Source organism: Coregonus lavaretus (genome assembly GCF_964263955.1).
Source record: "Coregonus lavaretus genome assembly, chromosome: 36".
In the NCBI taxonomy this organism is placed as follows: Eukaryota; Metazoa; Chordata; class Actinopteri; order Salmoniformes; family Salmonidae; genus Coregonus; species Coregonus lavaretus.
Window position 1 is genome coordinate 24,506,270 of NC_140023.1, and position 18,185 is coordinate 24,524,454.

The following is an 18,185-nucleotide window of genomic DNA, read 5'->3' on the forward strand; positions in this document are numbered from 1 at the left end:
GGAAATTAATAGGGGAACGTGTAACGCCTTACCCAGCAGACTGTCGACCAATTGCGTTCACGTTATCATGGTGCGTCACGCTGTTACTAAGCTAATGGTCACACAATCCCTTCTCAAATTGCCACGTTCAAAACAATTGGGAACTCGGGGAATTTTTTTTGTTAAATCATGCCGTCAGTGATCTTCAGACCGGAAAGTCTGAGCTCTAGAACGAGGCCCGAGTTCCTGATTTAGAATTCCACGTTGGATGACCGTTCAAATCGATTTTCCCAGTCAGAGCTCGTTTTTCCCCGAGCTCCCAGTTGTTTTGAACGTTCGGAAGTCGGAGATTTCCGAGTTCCCAGTTCCCAGTTGTTTGAACACAGCAACAGTCAAGGTATGAGTCGAGAAACCTGCCTATTTTCCTCGAAAGTATGTAATGTCACGATTCCAAAGCTATACATTATTACAGAGAACAAGTTAATCTCGGAAAATATTTTTAATGTTGTACTTCTTGACGAATTTCATGCTAATGTTGGGTTTTTGAGCTAGCGCCCAATTGATTCCCATTCACTCATTGAAGGAGAGCTCTCCTTGTCCCAGAATCACCAAGAATGCACCGGGCGGCCCATTGACGACGCATGGGCGACGTACACAATTGGCGTTAATACTATTCCAATTGAGTTTTCCATCTCCTCAAAAGTATCTCTGGTGTGGCTTGTAACAACGAGTGACGTATTCAAAGGACAGTGGTCATGCTGACAGCGTTCCCCAACTCTCCCCATTTTTCAACTGGTCGTTCAGTACAGCACCGTTTCCGTTCAATTGAACGTCCCAGAATGTACTGAACGCAGCCCTAGATTAGAATTACATTATTTTGACAATAATATTTTCAGACACATTGCCATTTTCACCGTATTTTTATTAGTAATTTTAGACAAAAACACAACTCTTTCTGTGTGACTTTTGCAGGCATAAAAACATAGGCCTAGAGCTATACTGTAAATACAGTATACATTATCAATTAAATACAGGCAAATGTCATATTTACATAGTGTAACCTCAAATGAGATTATCTGCTATATTATGGCCTATTTGTTGGTGTATGGTGTCATTAGACCTAATATAAATATTGCAAATAAATTGTAATGTTTTTAAAGAAAACATGAAAAATAAATGTTTTGATGTAGTAAAAAAGAAACACTGCAAAGCATAACAAAAGCTGACTCTCACATACCAGCATACTGATTCTAAGAACTCTTAAACGTAATTGTAATCACCTTAGTTCATTCATGTAAATGTTGTCTCTCCATTTGTGTAAAACAAGCTCCATTGGCGCTGCTGCAGCATCTGAACTGCATGCACTTACCTGTAGTGGTCTTCTCAAACTAAACTTGTCCATCAAATGTCAAATAGCATGCAACTCTCATATTTATATCAATTTTCTACACAACAGTGTGTTGTCACACCTTGTGATTAATAGGACTATTTCTGTGGTGTCGTCAAGAAAATATGGAAAAAGCCTACATTTGAGCTTTTTTTACTACCAAAATCAATCTCAAACAAAAAACATTTGAATTTGATTTGAATGAGGTGCTTAAAACACTACATTTGGCTAATGTTAAACTTATCCCAGAACACTTTTATAGCTCTGCAGGGTCTCAGTGTTAGGGCTGGACATTTCTCAGGACAGAGTGAATAGGAGCAAATCAGTCACATCCACCAAATAGCTCACACAACCGAGGAAAAATGAACAAATGCGTCAAACTGCTGAAAAGGAAGAAAAAAAGTGCTATTTGCTCCAATGAAAGCTCAATGAACATGGTTATAAGGCTTTATGTTTGCACACTGTATAACGTTTTCAATTTGATTTAGAAAACCATCATCTACTCTTTGCTGAGTATGTCTCTTACATGTTACAAAGTACAAAAATAATAAAAGTTTGACTGTAAAAAGTAGCTGCCAAATATTGTAAGGAAAACAATGCCACTGCTCAATATATTCTTTACACTTCAGTGGTGGGTAAGTCAAAGACAAGGTTTTTAAGTTTTAATGGAAAAACTGTTTGCGAGGGGGGGGAAATAGTTCTTTGGTCTAAGTTTGCTGTTCCTTTCTTCACCATTAACCTTCTGTAGTGGATTGGTTGAGTTGAGCTGCTGTTTATTTAATGGTAGTACACAAAACGTGTACCTGCAGCTTGTTAATGTTGTCAGACAGAAGAGGGTGAACGAAGAATCAATTTTCAGCACATGCATGCAAAAGTGTCATCAACCCAATCTAGACTTTATGAAAAATGTATAATAGAGGTGCTGTGGGGGGACAAAAATATACAAAACAAATATAAAAGACTACTAGTGCTTTGTTCTTTTAAAGGTCTGTGGTGTTCTGGACATTTTCATCTGTATTGTCCATCTGCTTCACACTCGAAGTGCCCTCGCAGGCTTGATTGTGTGTCACTATGTCAATGAGGCAGCCCTCGCCCTCCTCTGCTGGTGTGCTCTGGTCCTCCTCAGCATCGCTGTCTTCCTCGTCCTCGTCCTCCAGGCTGGAGTCCTCGCTGTCGCTTCCGCAGGAGCTGGACGTCTCGTCCTCCGAGTTGGAGTACACTTCTGCCCCGTGGAAGATGTAGTGATTTGGTGCTTGGAATAGGTATTGAGAAGCTGGGAGAAAAGACATTGAATTTAGGATGCATTTTACAACATGGAAACAAGTTTTGTCATAACATGACATGGAAAATACGTATTATCATCAAAAGGTTGTGCATAAATAATTTCACAATTCTGCACAAAATCTGAGGTAAATGAACACTTGAAATTTTACTCTCAAGGCGCTTGCTGATAGGACTTCGACTGATTCGACTCATCCAGCATCTTCGGCGAACTTCAAGGTTGACATGTTGGTCATTTAACCCAGAGGTTTCTTCACTCTGCGTGTCCACTGATGGTGAATCTGAATTCTCCATTCTCTCCTCATTGGGACTCTGAGCCTTTGGACAAGGCTCTGGCTGTGCTCCTTCTACTTCTGGAGTCTCTGGGACAATCTGCGCTTTTGGACAAGGCTCTGATGGTACTGCATCGAATTCAAGAGTGCCTTTTGGACAGGGCTCTGTCGCTACTCTGTTGACTTCCGGGGTGCCTGTGACATTCTGAGTCTTTGGACAGGGTTCTGTTGGTACTCCAACTTCAAGCGTGTCTGAGACAATCTTTGCCTTTGGACAGGGCTCCGATGGTACTCCATAGACTTCAGCTGTGTCGGTGACATTCTGCGGCGTCGGACAAGGTTCTGTTGGTACTCTGTCGCCTTCTGGAGTCTCTGTGACCATCTGAGTGTCCGTCTCCTCTGAGGCACTGACCGATGAGTCTGTGTGACGGCGCTTCTGTTCTTCTGTTGGCTTACTGTGAGTAGACAAGGCCTCGCAAGGTGGCTGTTCTGCAGGTGTCTGTGACCGCTGGGGTTTCTCTGTGATCTCACTGAGTCTTAAGGAGTTGTAGCACAGTTGCTCAAAGTCTCCGCCCAACCGATGGCAGAGCTCGTTAACGATGACGTCACAGTCCCCAAGTAGCTCCACGTCAAAGTTGAGGTGAGGCAGCTGCTCCCGATTGATCAGGACTTGAGGCACTTCATGAGGAATGGAGGCTGGATGGAAAAAGAGGTCACCTTGTTATACATGCATGGCTCGAGATCAAGGCTAATACTGGTAATAACAACTGGTAATAACATGATAACATTGGTAATAGCATTGCTCATCTTGGGTATCTAAAACAACCACTCATTGTATTTTCAACATACTTGGGATGAGAGCAACGGGTCGCACTTTCAGTGAGGACCCAATGACGATAAGGAGGTCCACTTCATCCTTATCCTGCTTCATTGCTCTGTGGAACAGTTCTGGGAGATTCTCTCCGAAGAAGACAATATCTGGCTTCATGATTGCCAGGGGAATATCTGGACACAGTGGACAGTGAGGGACAACCTAGAACAGATATTTGTATACAATATGAAAAAAGACAATGACAATTCAGCAGACTGGATGCTACTGCACAAGATAAGCTGATAACGACTTTAAAATGCCACAAGTCTGTCCAGGAGTATACATCAATTCACAGATTTGACACAGGTGAATATTAATAGGAACCATTCTTGCCAATACCTGATTAAAAATGTCTTCCCTTACGGCTTCACAGTCAACCTTGTGTTTACAGATGAGACAGGAAGCTGTTGCAAAAGACCCTGAAATACAGAAGACTTTGTGGTCAATATTAGACATGGCACCACAAACACTTGGAACTGGATTAAAGTTGACATTGACTGAATGTACAAAACATTAGGAACACCTTTCCATGACAGACTGACCAGGTGAAAGTTATGATCCCTTATTGATGTCACATGTTAAATCCACTTCAAATCAGTGTAGATGAAGAGGAGGAGACAGGTTAAAGAAGGACTTTTAAGCCTTGAGAAAATTGAGACGGATTGTGTGTGTGCCACTCAGAGGGTTAATGGGCAAGACAAAATATTATATATTCAAGTGCCTTTGAACGGGGTATGGTAGTAGGTGCCAGGCGCACCGGTTTGAGTGTGTCAAGAACTGCAATGCTGCTGGGTTTTTCATGCTCAACAGTTTCCCGTGTGTATCAAGAATGGTCCACCACCCAAAGGACATCCAGCCAACTTAACAACTGTTGGAAGCATTGTCATCAACCTGGGCCAACATCCCGTTTGGAATGCTTTCGACACCTTGTAGAGTCCATGCCCCGAAGAATTGAGGCTGTTCTGACGGCAAAAAAGGGGGTGCAACTCAATATTACAAAGGTGTTCCTAATGTTTTGTACACTGTGTATATTACTGTATGTACCATGACACTGGATGATCCTCTGAACTCCAGCCACTTGTTCAAGAGTGTCAATGTTTTGGGTGTAGTTGCGTAGTAGCTTCCCCTGCTTGCCCAGCATAGATATGAATTTGTGACAGGGCGAAGGTTGGAACTGTCCAGGATAGATCTCCTACAAGAGAGCAGAGCAATCAAAACCATCTCACATATCAAAACATGTGGTCATTTATAGATATTAATCACTTAATCAAATAAACAAACACACATATACACACTCAGTGTCCAGTTTATTAGGTACACCACCCCACTCACAAATGGCTCGCTCCTACAGACAGTGAGTCACCTGGCCGTGGCTTGCTATATAAAGCAGGCAGACAGGTGACTAGGGTTTAGGGTTTACCGAGAATGGTGCGACAAACAAACATCCAGTCAGTGGCAGTCCTGTGGGTGAAAACAGCTCGTTGATGAGAGGTCGAAGGAGAATGGCAAGAACCGTGCAAGCTAACAGGCGGGCCACAAATAGGCCAATAACGGTGCAGTACAACAGTGGTGTGCAGAACGGCATCTCGGAACGCACAACTCGTCGGTACTTGTCACGGATGGGCTATTGTAGCAGACGACCGCACCGGGTTTCACTCCTATCAGCTAAAAACAAGAAGAAGCGTCTCCAGTGGGCACGCGATCACCAACACTGGACAATTGAGGAGTGGAAAAACATCACCTGGTCCAACAAATCCCAGTTTCTGTTGTGTCATGCTGATGGCAGTCAGGATTTGGTGTAAGCAGCATTGAGTCCATGGCCCCATCCTGCCTGGTGTCCACGGTACAGGCTGGTGGTGTAATGGTGTGGGGAATGTTTTCCTGGCACACGTTAGGTCCCTTGATACCAATTGAGCAACGTTTCCATGCCTCGAAGAATTCAGGCTGTTCTGGAGGCAAAGGGGGGTCCGACCCGGTATTAGATGGGTGTACCTAATAAACTGGCCAATGTGTCTGTGTGTATATATATATATATATATATATATGCTTTCAATCCACAAACCTTAGCAAACTTGAAAAAGGGCCTTGGGTCTCTTCTGAAATACTCTATATCAAACATTGCTTGAGGGTCTGGAAGATCTGGGAAGTCTATTGCAAGCCTTGCATAAATGCCATCTCTGGATCGAAAGTCTGGTATTCCACAAGAAACAGACACCTGAGGAGGAAAAATAACAAATCATCAGTCCAAATACGGCAACTGTGAAAGCTATACAAAGAGACACTGCAAAACGTAAGGTAGGGTGTCCAATCAAAAACGCATCTTTTGACAAATGGGTAAAATATGCAATTTTTTCCTCATGTCTATCATAATCAGTTGAAACGGAGATTTTACCCATGTATGATGGCCAGAATTAGGGTGACTAAATCAACGGAGACCAGAATAAAAAAAAAAGGAACATTCTGGAAAATGTAATTGCATCAGCAAGCTGGATTCTGTGCAAGAATTAAGGCTACTGGCTACCTGACAGGCTCAATTTCCCGTTGAACTCGTCATCACTCTTCTTGAATCCGCAGGACATAAAACAATAGAGGTAAGATGGATATCGATTGAGACATGACATGTAGTATTTTCATATTTTACTATACGCTTTCCATATTAATTAGAAATTCCTGTTTTTCGAAGATTTCTCACAAGAACAAGCGTATCTCTGTGAAATGTCAACGGAGCACTGAGCATATACCAAGCTTTTTATTTTCAAAGCCTTTTACATTTAATTCAGCTCGTGTCATGCTAATTTTGCGACCCGCGGAAACAACTTTGAAGACGACGACCACAAAATGTAAAATCCTCACGAGAAACCTGCATTGCTATGTCAACAGAGCTCGGTGCTTATTATCAGATGTATTAGGATACGAAATCTGACTTTGGATATAATGTCAATGATATGTTTGAGAAAGACCCCACTGAACAATTCAGAATGTGAATAATTGTATGTCTTGGTAAAATGCATTTTATAACATAAGGAAGTGAAATTTCATCGGCAGAGTGGGTGGACACCCTACTTAATGTGTTCCCTGCAATACATACTCCAGCACCAGTTAGCACAAGGATCTTTTTGCTTTCATGGAGTAGCCGAACCACGTCCTCCAGGGTGTTTATGTCTTTGCGCTTCTTTCTTTTAGGAGGCTCCGAAATGTTGATGATGATCTGCCACAGTGTCATGTCATCCAAGTCGGGCGGAAGCACAGTCTCTGGAGGAAGCAAGTCTTTCAGTATTGTTCTCGGATCTGTCTCTCTCATGATGTGTTGCTGGATAAAACTGTAGGAACCTAATTTTAAAAAACACACCAACATCAATACATTCAAATAGCTTAAAACATGTTATTGTATCTTTAACATTACCTGGTTTGCATGCAATTTTGTGTACTAAAACAGGTGTATTAAAAATATGACTTATTTGTCATCTTGTACCTATCTGTGGTTGAGGTGTCCAGTCACTGGAACTTGCATGTGAGGATCTGTCATCATCCTCATTGACACCGTCTGGGGAGGCAAAGGCATTTGGGTTAAGTTCCTCATCATCAGGGTCAAGACACTCAGGATCAGGAATAAGGAGGACATGATAGTGGGAAGTGATAGTTTTGTTAATTCATTTAGTGAACAGTATCTATTCCTAAAACAACAAATTATTGAACTGTATTTTTGCATTCCTTGAAATTTGCAAAAAAAACTAACTTGCAATTTAATGACAATCCAAATAGCCAATGTTGATAGTTAGCTAGCTCTCCCGCTAAAGGTAGTTACATTTTTATGGGTGGGTAAAAGCATTGGCTAATAACTAACTGTAAGTCGCTCTGGATAAGAGCGTCTGCTAAAATGACAAAAAAATAAAATAATAATAATAATAAAGTCGCATATCATGCGTAATGCACGCAAAGTTAGCTAGTTTCAAACTTCAGGCTGACGTGCTGCTGAACTCGCTAGTAACAACTTAGTTACAAAGCTAGCCCAATTGGTATCTAACTAGGTGGAGCAACCTAACGTTAACCAGACATACAATGGTCGAGTCCGCCAAAAAACTTGGCATACCAGCTAGCAAAATTATCCTACCTGCAGGCTCCGCAGTGGGTCCAGAAGCCTTGTCTAAATTCGCTACCCTTTCCTGAGGCTCGAAGCCCAGCAGCCCATTGTCTCCGCCTGGTGCTGCTGCTGAGGCCTGTCCTACCAACACCGGCTCAATCTCCTTCTCTGGCAGCGCAGAAATCGCCGTCGCCCAACTCTCACCAGCCTCTGGCCCGTACGTAACTTGCTCAGTCTTAACAATTTTGAGTCCACATTCTATGGCCATGCCCATTTTGGGCTTTTTTGAAACTGGTTCTTCAATATTTGAAGTGCTGGAACTGGCTCCAACAAGGATATTTTCCCCGTCCGCCATCTTCAGCTGATAAAGCCGCTGTGTACTGTGGTAAAACATTCTTCCGCGGTCGACAGCTGGTTATTTAAATGGCGAATGTGATTCGCTCTCCACCAGAGATGCGGCACAGAGTTTCTAAACCAAGCGGCGCAACATTGCTTGAGTTCCGGCAACGCTTGAGGAACAGAACAAACAGACCAGGCCGGGATTTGGAGCTTGAGAAGTCAATAATAGAAGTGAAAAATGGTTCCTTAGTTGATAATGTTCTCTAAATCTGAAGGCACAACCTACATTCGAGACAATGTCTTAAATAGTTGTACATGTTATTACTCCAACCTCATTTTCGTCAAAAACAACTTTATATCGAAGGAGTGCCGTTTGACGGCCTGCACATGCGCAGATCGGCGCGAAACGACCGTTAGACCGATTACGCGTTTCTACGCATGCGCTTAGCTAGCCAACGTCGCCATGACATCGCCTTCAAGTGTGATCTGGGATAAGCAGTTTTAGCCTATCTTCACACTGTCGTCTTTGGTTGCGGCCCCGAGCGCCACTTCAGCACGTCGATGACGTCAACCACAACAAAATGTATCGTGTGCTTATTGATGTTTAGCTATGAAATTGTCATTGATTGAATTAATTGAGCAAATTGCGCATTTCAAATCAACTAAAACTATTAGCGTTAGCTGGATAATATTGCAATAGTCAGTGACATATCGTGGTTCTTCTCTGGTTCTTTAGACTTCTAGCTGCGCGGCGCCGTTAAAATAAAGTCGACCTGGAACGCGCAACACCGCAGCCTTCAGAGCAGTCAGGCTAGCTAAGTCTGTTATTTTCAAAGCTTATATAGCTAAAATAAATCAGAATGGATGATATTTTAAATTGCAAACCAGAGCTCTTGGACGATTATTACGGGTTACTCGGATGCGACGAGTTATCTTCGGTAAGATAGTTTGTTTTCCCACTAGCAATAACGTTAGCTAGCTAGGCTAAATAAATGTGACGACCTGTTGAGATATGGATCTCATACTGTGCAGTGAAAGTGGCGTAGCTTGGTATAATTTCATGCACCTTTTGTCAAGTGACTGCTATACGATTTTGATTGTCAGTTCAACCAGCTTTTAAGGCCATGGCAAATGTAACATAATGTATATGAATAAAACTTTCATGATGTGTCTTTGTTTTTAGACAGAACAGATTGCCAATGAATACAGAGTAAGGGCCTTGGCATGCCATCCAGACAAGCACCCTGAGAATCCAAGAGCAGGTAATGGATCAATTCTGTGTGATTGTGCCCCTCTTGTGTACTGTGACAGGTGATGATTGTCATGTACCCTTCTTGTGTACTGTGACAGGTGATGATTGTCATGTACAGTGCCTTCAGAAAGTATTCATACCCCTTGACTTATTCCACTTTGTTGGGTTTCAGCCTGAATTCAAAATTGATTTAATTGTTTTTTTCTCACCCATCTACATACAATACCCCATAACGACAAAGTGAAAACATGTTTTTAGACATTTTTGCAAATGTATTGAAAATGAAATACAGAAATATCTCATTTACATAAATATTCACACCCGTTAGTCAATACTTTGTAGAAGCACCTTTGGCAGCGATTACAGCTGTGAGCCTTTCTAGGTAAGTCTCTAAGAGCATTCCACACGTGGATTGTGCAACATTTGTCCATTTATTATTTTCAAAAATCTTCAAGCTCTGTCAAATTGGTTGTTGATCATTGCTAGACAAACATTTTTAGGTCGCCATAGATTTTCAAGTAAATTTAAGTCAAAACTGTAACTCAGCCTCTCAGGAATATTCACTGTCTTCTTGGTAAGAAACTCCAGTGTAGATTTGGCCTTGTGTTTAAGGTTATGTCCTGCTGAAAGGTGAATTCATCTCCCAGTGTCTAGTGGAAAGCAGACTGAACTAGGTTTTCCTCTAGGCTTTTGCCTGTGTTTAGCTTCATTCAGTTTCTTTTTTATCCTGGAAAAACTCCCCAGTCCTTAACGATTACAAGCATACCCATAACATGATGCAGCCACCACTATGCTTGAAAATATGGAGAGTGGTGCTCATGTAACAGTGTTGCTTCCGTCCCTCTCCTCGCCCCTACCTGGGCTTGAACCAGGGACCCTCTGCACACATCGACAACAGTCACCCTCGAAGCACCGTTACCCGTCGCTCCACAAAAGCCGCGGCCCTTGCAGAGCAAGGGAAACAACTACTTCTAGGTCTCAGAGCGAGTGACGTCACCGATTGAAGTGCTACTAGCGCGCACCGCTAACTAGCTAGCCATTTCACACCGGTTACACTCAGTAATGTGTTGTATTGGATTTGCCCCAAACATATGTATTCAGGACAAAAAGTTAATTGCTTTACCACATTTTTTGCAGTATTACTTTAGTGCCTTGATGCATGTTTTTGAATATTTTGTATTCTGTACAGGCTTCCATCTTTTCACTCTGTCAATTAGGAGTAACTACAATGTTGATCTATCCTCTGTGTTCTCTTATCACAGCCATTAAACTCTGTAACTTTTTAAAAGTCACCATTGGCCTCATGATGAAATCCCTGAGGAACGGACACTGAGTTAGGAAGGACGCCTGTATCTTAGTAGTGACTGGGTGTATTGATAAACCATCCAAAGTGTAATTAATAACTTGACCATGCTCAAAGGGATATTCAATGTCTGTTTTTAGTTTTTTACCCATCTACCAACAGGTGCCCTTCTTTGCGAGGCATTGGAAAACCTCCCTGGTCTTTGTGGTTGAATCTGTGTTTGAAATTCACTGCTTGACTGAGGGACCTTACAGATAATTGTATGTGTGGGGTACAGAGATGAGGTAGTCATTCAAAAATCATGTTAAACACAATTTTTGAACACAGAGTGAGTCCATGCAACTTATTATGTGACTTGATAAGCACATTTCTACTTCTGAATCTATTGATGCTTGCCCTAACAAATGGGTTGAATACTTATTGACTCAAGACATTTCAGCTTTTCATTTTTTATTAATTTGTAAACATTTCGAAAAACATAATTCCAATTTGACATTATGGGGTATTGTGTGTAGGCCAGTGACCAAAAATCTAAATGTAATCAATTTTAAATTCAGGCTGTAACACAACACAATGCGGAAAAGTTAAGTTTTGTGAATACTTTCTGAAGGCACATAAATGTCAATGTATTTGTGTCATAAAAATGTCATCGCAATAATCCTATCCATGCTCATCATTATGTCCTCATTTTGTTGCAGTGGAAGAGTTTCAGAAGTTGCAGGAAGCCAAGGAGGTTTTGTGCAATGAAAAAAGTAGAAGAAACTATGATGTATGGAAAAGAAGTGGAATTACCATACCATTCCATGGCTGGCTAGCCCTTGGCGACTCTGTCAAAACAGTATGTACAGTACCAGTCCAAAGCTGTCATCAAGGCAAAGGGTGGCTATTTGAAGAATCTCAAATATAAAATATATTTTGATTTGTTTAACACTTTTTTGGTTACTACATGATTCCATATGTATTATTTCATAGTTTTGATGTCTTCCCTATTATTCTACAATGTAGAAAATAGTAAAAAATAAAATAAAACCCTTGAATGAGTAGGTGTGTCCAAACTTTTAACTTGTACTGTATATTATGAGAATCATAATTATGATGTAAAGGGGTGCTCTTTCATAGAACAAATAATGGGGCACTAGTCCACTTGTTAATATAATAATAAAGCATAACAAAGAGTTGTCAAACTTTACACTGCCTACATTTAATCAGGTGACCTAAGGTCAAGTATTATGTAACTGAGATAAGCCCATTCAAAAAATGTATCCTGTGTTGAATGCATACATTATATTATGTTAAACACACTTTATCTGATTGTGTTTTTTAATGTTTGGGTACGTTGCTCTCTGTCCTCAGTCAATGCATTGGGCTGTGAGGACCAAAAAGGAGCCCATGCTGGAGAGCTCTAAAGCAACATTCCCTAACAGTTCCCAAGACAGAGACTGTACTGACCACGAGGTACCAGAGATGCCTTCACCAGATGCAGTGCCATCATCAAGTGAGGACATAGCCTAGTTTTAAATTATTTTCAAGTGAGGACATAGCCTAGTTTTAAATGATTTTCATGTTTACAGGTACTTTTGCCAACATATAGTTAGACAGAACTAAAATCCAACATGCAATATTGGTTATGGTAATATACCACTAACCTTATGGGAATATAATGCTTCAAATGAGGCTCTTGGTCTAATCTTATTTGATTTAAATGTCTTATTAAATAACTGTACCTTTTTTATTTTTAATCATATTTTTGATGTCCCCATTATCCAGGTGATTACTGCCATCGCCATTTTCGGTGGGCTTCTGACTCCCCATCCAGTCTTCTGCGGAAATTCAGAAATTATGAAATCTAAATGGAAAGTGTTGTCAGTTTCCTTGTGAATAATGTTACTTGTCGGCTCCCATATTCACCTTAATTGTATGTAATTGCTACACCAATTGTATTTTATCTATCAGGTGTAACCTATTAGACCCTCTGTGGAAAATTATAATGAAATTCCCCAGTTTTGCCATGGCGTAGGCCCTAGGGTATGGAGCATATATATTATTTATATACAGTGAGGGGAAAAAGTATTTGATCCCCTGCTGATTTTGTACGTTTGCCCACTGACAAAGAAATGATCAGTCTATAATTGTAATGGTAGGTTTATTTGAACAGTGAGAGACAGAATAACAACAAAAAAATCCAGAAAAACGCATGTCAAAAATGTTATAAATTGATTTGCATTTTAATGAGGGAAATAATTATTTGACCCCCTCTCAATCAGAAAGATTTCTGGCTCCCAGGTGTCTTTTATACAGGTAATGAGCTGAGATTAGGAGCACACTCTTAAAGGGAGTGCTCCTAATCTCAGTTTGTTACCTGTATAAAAGACACCTGTCCACAGAAGCAATCAATCAATCAGATTCCAAACTCTCCACCATGGCCAAGACCAAAGAGCTCTCCAAGGATGTCAGGGACAAGATTGTAGACCTACACAAGGCTGGAATGGGCTACAAGACCATCGCCAAGCAGCTTGGTGAGAAGGTGACAACAGTTGATGCGATTATTCGCAAATGGAAGAAACACAAAATAACTCCCTCGGCCTGGGGCGCCATGCAAGATCTCACCTCGTGGAGTTGCAATGATCATGAGAACGGTGAGGAATCAGCCCAGAACTACACGGGAGGATCTTGTCAATGATCTCAAGGCAGCTGGGACCATAGTCACCAAGAAAACAATTGGTAACACACTACGCCGTGAAGGACTGAAATCCTGCAGCGCCCACAAGGTCCCCCTGCTCAAGAAAGCACATATACAGGGCCGTCAGAAGTTTGCCAATGAACATCTGAATGATTCAGAGGAGAACTGGGTGAAAGTGTTGTGGTCAGATGAGACCAAAATCAAGCTCTTTGGCATCAACTCAACTCGCCGTGTTTGGAGGAGGAGGAATGCTGCCTATGACCCCAAGAACACCATCCCCACCGTCAAACATGGAGGTGGAAACTTTGGGGGTGTTTTTCTGCTAAGGGGACAGGACAACTTCACCGCATCAAAGGGACGATGGACGGGGCCACGTACTGTCAAATTTTGGGTGAGAACCTCCTTCCCTCAGCCAGGGCATTGAAAATGGGTCGTGGATGGGTATTCCAGCATGACAATGACCCAAAACACACGGCCAAGGCAACAAAGGAGTGGCTCAAGAAGAAGCACATTAAGGTCCTGGAGTGGCCTAGCCAGTCTCCAGACCTTAATCCCATAGCAAATCTGTGGAGGGAGCTGAAGGTTCGAGTTGCCAAACGTCAGCCTCAAACCCTTAATGACTTGGAGAAGATCTGCAAAGAGGAGTGGAACAAAATCCCTCCTGAGATGTGTGCAAACCTGGTGGCCAACTACAAGAAACGTCTGACCTCTGTGATTGCCAACAAGGGATTTGCCACCAAGTACTAAGTCATGTTTTGCAGAGGGGTCAAATACTTATTTCCCTCATTAAAATGCAAATCAATTTATAACATTTTTGACATGCGTTTTTCTGGATTTTTTTGTTGTTATTCTGTCTCTCACTGTTCAAATAAACCTACCATTAAAATTATAGACTGATAATGTCTTTGTCAGTGGGCAAATGTACAAAATCAGCAGGGGATCAAATACTTTTTTCCCTCACTGTATAGTCTATGGCATGGAGACTGGAATGGGCCAATTTAGCTCTTTATCAAAATGACCCAATAGATGTCATCATGGGAAGTATAGTATTTTTTTTGTGTTGTCTCCCTGTACATTGTTGCCTTTTTTAATTATGGAAATAGCTCTGGATGGTATTTTCACAGCTAATAAATGTTATGTATTCAATATGCTGACTTTAATTTATCATATTATTACTTCACAAATATGGGGACAACAAAACAAATGATAATGTATTGCATTGAAAATGTGAATTTCAAGCATGAACAGCTTAAAGCTAAAACCATTTGCAACCTGCAACCATACAACTGTCACTGCTTGGTGTAGACTCATTACAAGGCCATGTAACATTTAGTCTACTCTTAAATTCATTAGTAATTGACTCAATTGTTTTGAGCGTAGGTTCAGATTAATGGTCAAACGGTGACCTTGACGCGCGAAGCACGCTTTTTGTGTCTATGCCAGGGCATTATCTGTTGAACATTGTCTACTATAAAACGATATCAAAGAAAAAAATCCACACCAAAAAAATCTAAAAAGTGTTCCCCTGTTCGGGTGCGTTCCTTATCCTTTTTTAATTGGCCAATTCATAAGACCGTTATTTTGTGAGTGGACAGTTGACTCCGTCAATCAAGTCACGGGTTGGAAATAAATGGGGTCATTTCAGTCCAGCAGATTGTTCATATCACACGCAGTAGCTTAAGCGAAAGTGAATTCATTATGGCAGGCAGACTTTTACTCCGCACCTGTGCAACCTTGCAATTGACAAGAAACAATGTTGTGGCAAGATTACTGCCACGCGCTATGGGCACGTTAAAAGGTAAGTGCGTGCGTAAAATACATCTAATTGGTTATGGTCCGTCGACATGTCCGTCAAATCTAATAACTAATCTGTTTTATTGAAGTAATTGACATTATAGAATAAAGTATTTTATGAATGTGCTCTGCAAGTATATCCTACAAGGCAACACTTCGCCTAGTCACCACATTTGTAAAAATAGAACATCAATTCACAGAATAAACGTGCATGACGCATTCATACAATAACTATCCATTTGACAGTGTTATTAATTGTAAAATTATGCAACTGTATGTAAAAACACACGAAACCTACTACATTTGTGAATAAATGAAGGTCATTTGGATTTTAACCACTGGAAGGCCCCTTGATAGACCCACCTTCTTTGGCAGACATTCGTTGATTTGGTGCCAGGTATATCTTAACATGGAGGACATGAGTTGTGTGTGCTTGTGGACGTGCAGTGTGACTCATAACTATTACATGCACTCTGTTAAGAGGTAACATGATTTTCTTGTTCTGATAAACATTATGCCCTTAATTTGAATGGCAAGTAGTTTATGAAGTCACAGGTGTCACACAAATTTTTACATTTATCCAGAGTGACTTACAGGAGCAATTAGGGTTAAGGGCCTTGCTCAAGGGCACATATACAGATTTTTCTCTTAACCACTAAGCTACCTGCCGCCCTAATAACATTAGTCTCCTTCCAGGGATTCCAACTGATGAGGAACAGGCCACTGGACTCGAGCGACGTGCCTTGCAGGCACTAAAGAAGGGAAAGGTCATATCTAAATAGCATACAGAGCATTCGGAAAGTATTCAGACCCCTTGACTTTTCCACTTATGTTACAGCCTTATTCTAAAATGGATTAAATTGTTTTTTCCCCTCATCAATCTACACACAATACCCCATAATGACAAAGCAAAAACAGGTTTTTAGAAAACGGAAATATCACATTTACATAAGTATTCAGACCCTTTACTCAGAACTTTGTTGAAGCACCTTTGGCAGTGATTACAGCCTCGAGTCTTCTTTGGTATGATGCTACAAGCTTGGTACACCTGTATTTGGGGAGTTTCTCCCATTCTTCTCTGCAGATCCTCTCAAGCTCTGTCTGGTTGGATGGGGAGCGTCGCCGCACAGCTATTTTCAGGTCTTTCCAGAGATGTTCGATCGGGTTCAAGTACGGGCTCTTCCTGGGCCACTCAAAGACATTCAGAGACTTGTCCCGAAGCCACTCCTGCGTTTTCTTGGCTGTGTGCTTAGGGTTGGTGTCCTGTTGGAAGGTGAACCTTCGCCCCAGACTGAGGTCCTGAGCGCTCTGGAGCAGGTTCTCATCAAGGATCTCCCTGTACTTTCCTCCGTTCATCTTTCCCTCGATCCTGACTAGTCTCCCAGTCCCTGCCACTGAAAAACATCCCCACAGCATGATGCTGCCACCACCATGCTTCACCGTAGGGATGGTGCCAGGTTTCCTTCAGACGTGACGCTTGGCATTCAGGCCAAAGAGTTAAATCTTGGTTTCATCAGACCAGAGAATCTTGGTTTCTCATGGTCTGAGAGTCCTTTAGGTGCCTTTTGGCAAACTCTAAGCGGGCTGTCATGTGCCTTTTACTGAGAGTGGCTTCCGTCTGGCCACTCTACCATAAAGGCCTGATTGGTGGAGTGCTGCAGAGATAGTTGTCCTTCTGGAAGTTTCTCCCATCTCCACAGAGGAACTCTGGAGCTCTGTCAGAGTGACCATCGGGTTCTTGAGCACCTCCCTGACCAAGGCCCTTCTCCCCCGATTGCTCAGTTTGGCCGGGCGGCCAGCTCTAAGAGGAGTCTTGGTGGTTCCAAACTTCTTCCATTTAAGAATGATGGAGGTCACTGTGTTCTTGGGGACGTTCAATGCTACAGACATTTTTTGGTACCCTTCCCCAGATCTGTGCTTCGACACAATCCTGTCTCGGATCTCTACGGACAATTCCTTCGACCTCGTGGCTTGGTTTTTGCTCTGACATGCACTGTCAACTGTGGGACCTTATATAGACAGGTGTGTGCCTTTCCAAATCATGTCCAATCAATTGAATTTACCACAGGCGGACTCCAATCACGTTGTAGTAACATCTCAAGGATGATCAATGGAAACAGGATGCACCTGAGCTAAATTTGAGTCTCATAGCAAAGGGTCTGAATACTTACGTGAATAAGGTATTTCTGTTTATTATTAATAAATTAGCAAAAATGTCTAAAAACCTTTTTTTGCTTTGTCATTATGGGGTATTGTGTGTAGATTGATGAGGATTTTTTTTTGTAACGTAACAAAATGTGGAAAAGGTCAAGGGGTTTCAATACTTTCCGAATGCACTGTATATTTCTTTAAGCCTATTGTGATATTTGATTCAATTCAAATAAGATTGATGTGTTCATACAAGTACTTTTTATGAAAAATAAAATGCAGGATCCTTGGAGCATTTTGAAACCCAAGGAGTATGCTGGAACCAAAGAAGACCCTCACATTGTCCCAGGCATTAGTGACAAACGGCTGGTAGGCTGTCTGTGTAAGTACCATTGTGTCATGCTTTACAATTTTCTCAAAATAATATAAAAATGTGCCAATGCTTGTCATTATGTACCATAGGTGAAGAGGACAACACTGCCATTGTGTGGTTCTGGCTCCACGAGGGGAAGCCCCAGCGCTGTCCCGAATGTGGGTCCCATTATCAGTTTGTCCGTCATGAGCTGCCCCACTGAAACACCCACCAAGCTCCTTGCCACTGGACCAGGATAAACTGCCTCATTCACTCACCATCTACCCTGAACAATGTGTGCATTTCAGCTGATTAATATGTAGTTTCTAACATTAAAATACTGTCAACTTGAATTGTCTCAACAGGCTAATTTTATCTTCATATTCTTGGAACAACATCGGATACATGGGCACTTGGAGGTTGAAAGGGGGCAACGTTGATTAGCA

General features: G+C 41.6%; 3 protein-coding genes across 3 annotated transcripts; 2 read left to right on the top strand and 1 right to left on the bottom strand.

Annotated features, from left to right (window-relative positions):
- Positions 1–884: 884 nt before the first annotated feature.
- On the bottom strand, positions 885–8,328 carry LOC311110905 (NAD-dependent protein deacetylase sirtuin-1-like). Its single transcript, XM_084153533.1, has 9 exons — positions 7,902–8,328; positions 7,263–7,334; positions 6,879–7,120; positions 5,853–6,005; positions 4,835–4,982; positions 4,130–4,209; positions 3,769–3,952; positions 2,800–3,615; positions 885–2,639 (listed from the first exon to the last, which is right to left on the bottom strand). The coding sequence occupies exons 1-9, from the start codon at positions 8,263–8,265 to the stop codon at positions 2,347–2,349; spliced, it is 2,352 nt and encodes a 783-aa protein (XP_084009659.1). The 5' UTR covers positions 8,266–8,328; the 3' UTR covers positions 885–2,346.
- A 424-nt stretch (positions 8,329–8,752) lies between these two features.
- Positions 8,753–12,881, top strand: dnajc12 (DnaJ (Hsp40) homolog, subfamily C, member 12). The gene is made up of 5 exons (XM_084153534.1): positions 8,753–9,148; positions 9,394–9,472; positions 11,464–11,603; positions 12,119–12,260; positions 12,533–12,881. The coding sequence occupies exons 1-5, from the start codon at positions 9,071–9,073 to the stop codon at positions 12,613–12,615; spliced, it is 522 nt and encodes a 173-aa protein (XP_084009660.1). The 5' UTR covers positions 8,753–9,070; the 3' UTR covers positions 12,616–12,881.
- Positions 12,882–15,070: 2,189 nt separating this feature from the next.
- cox5b2 (cytochrome c oxidase subunit 5B2) lies at positions 15,071–18,092 on the top strand. Its single transcript, XM_084153615.1, has 4 exons — positions 15,071–15,243; positions 15,936–16,006; positions 17,670–17,769; positions 17,850–18,092. Exons 1-4 carry the CDS (start codon positions 15,144–15,146, stop codon positions 17,960–17,962), a joined length of 384 nt encoding a protein of 127 aa, XP_084009741.1. The 5' UTR covers positions 15,071–15,143; the 3' UTR covers positions 17,963–18,092.
- Positions 18,093–18,185: the final 93 nt, after the last annotated feature.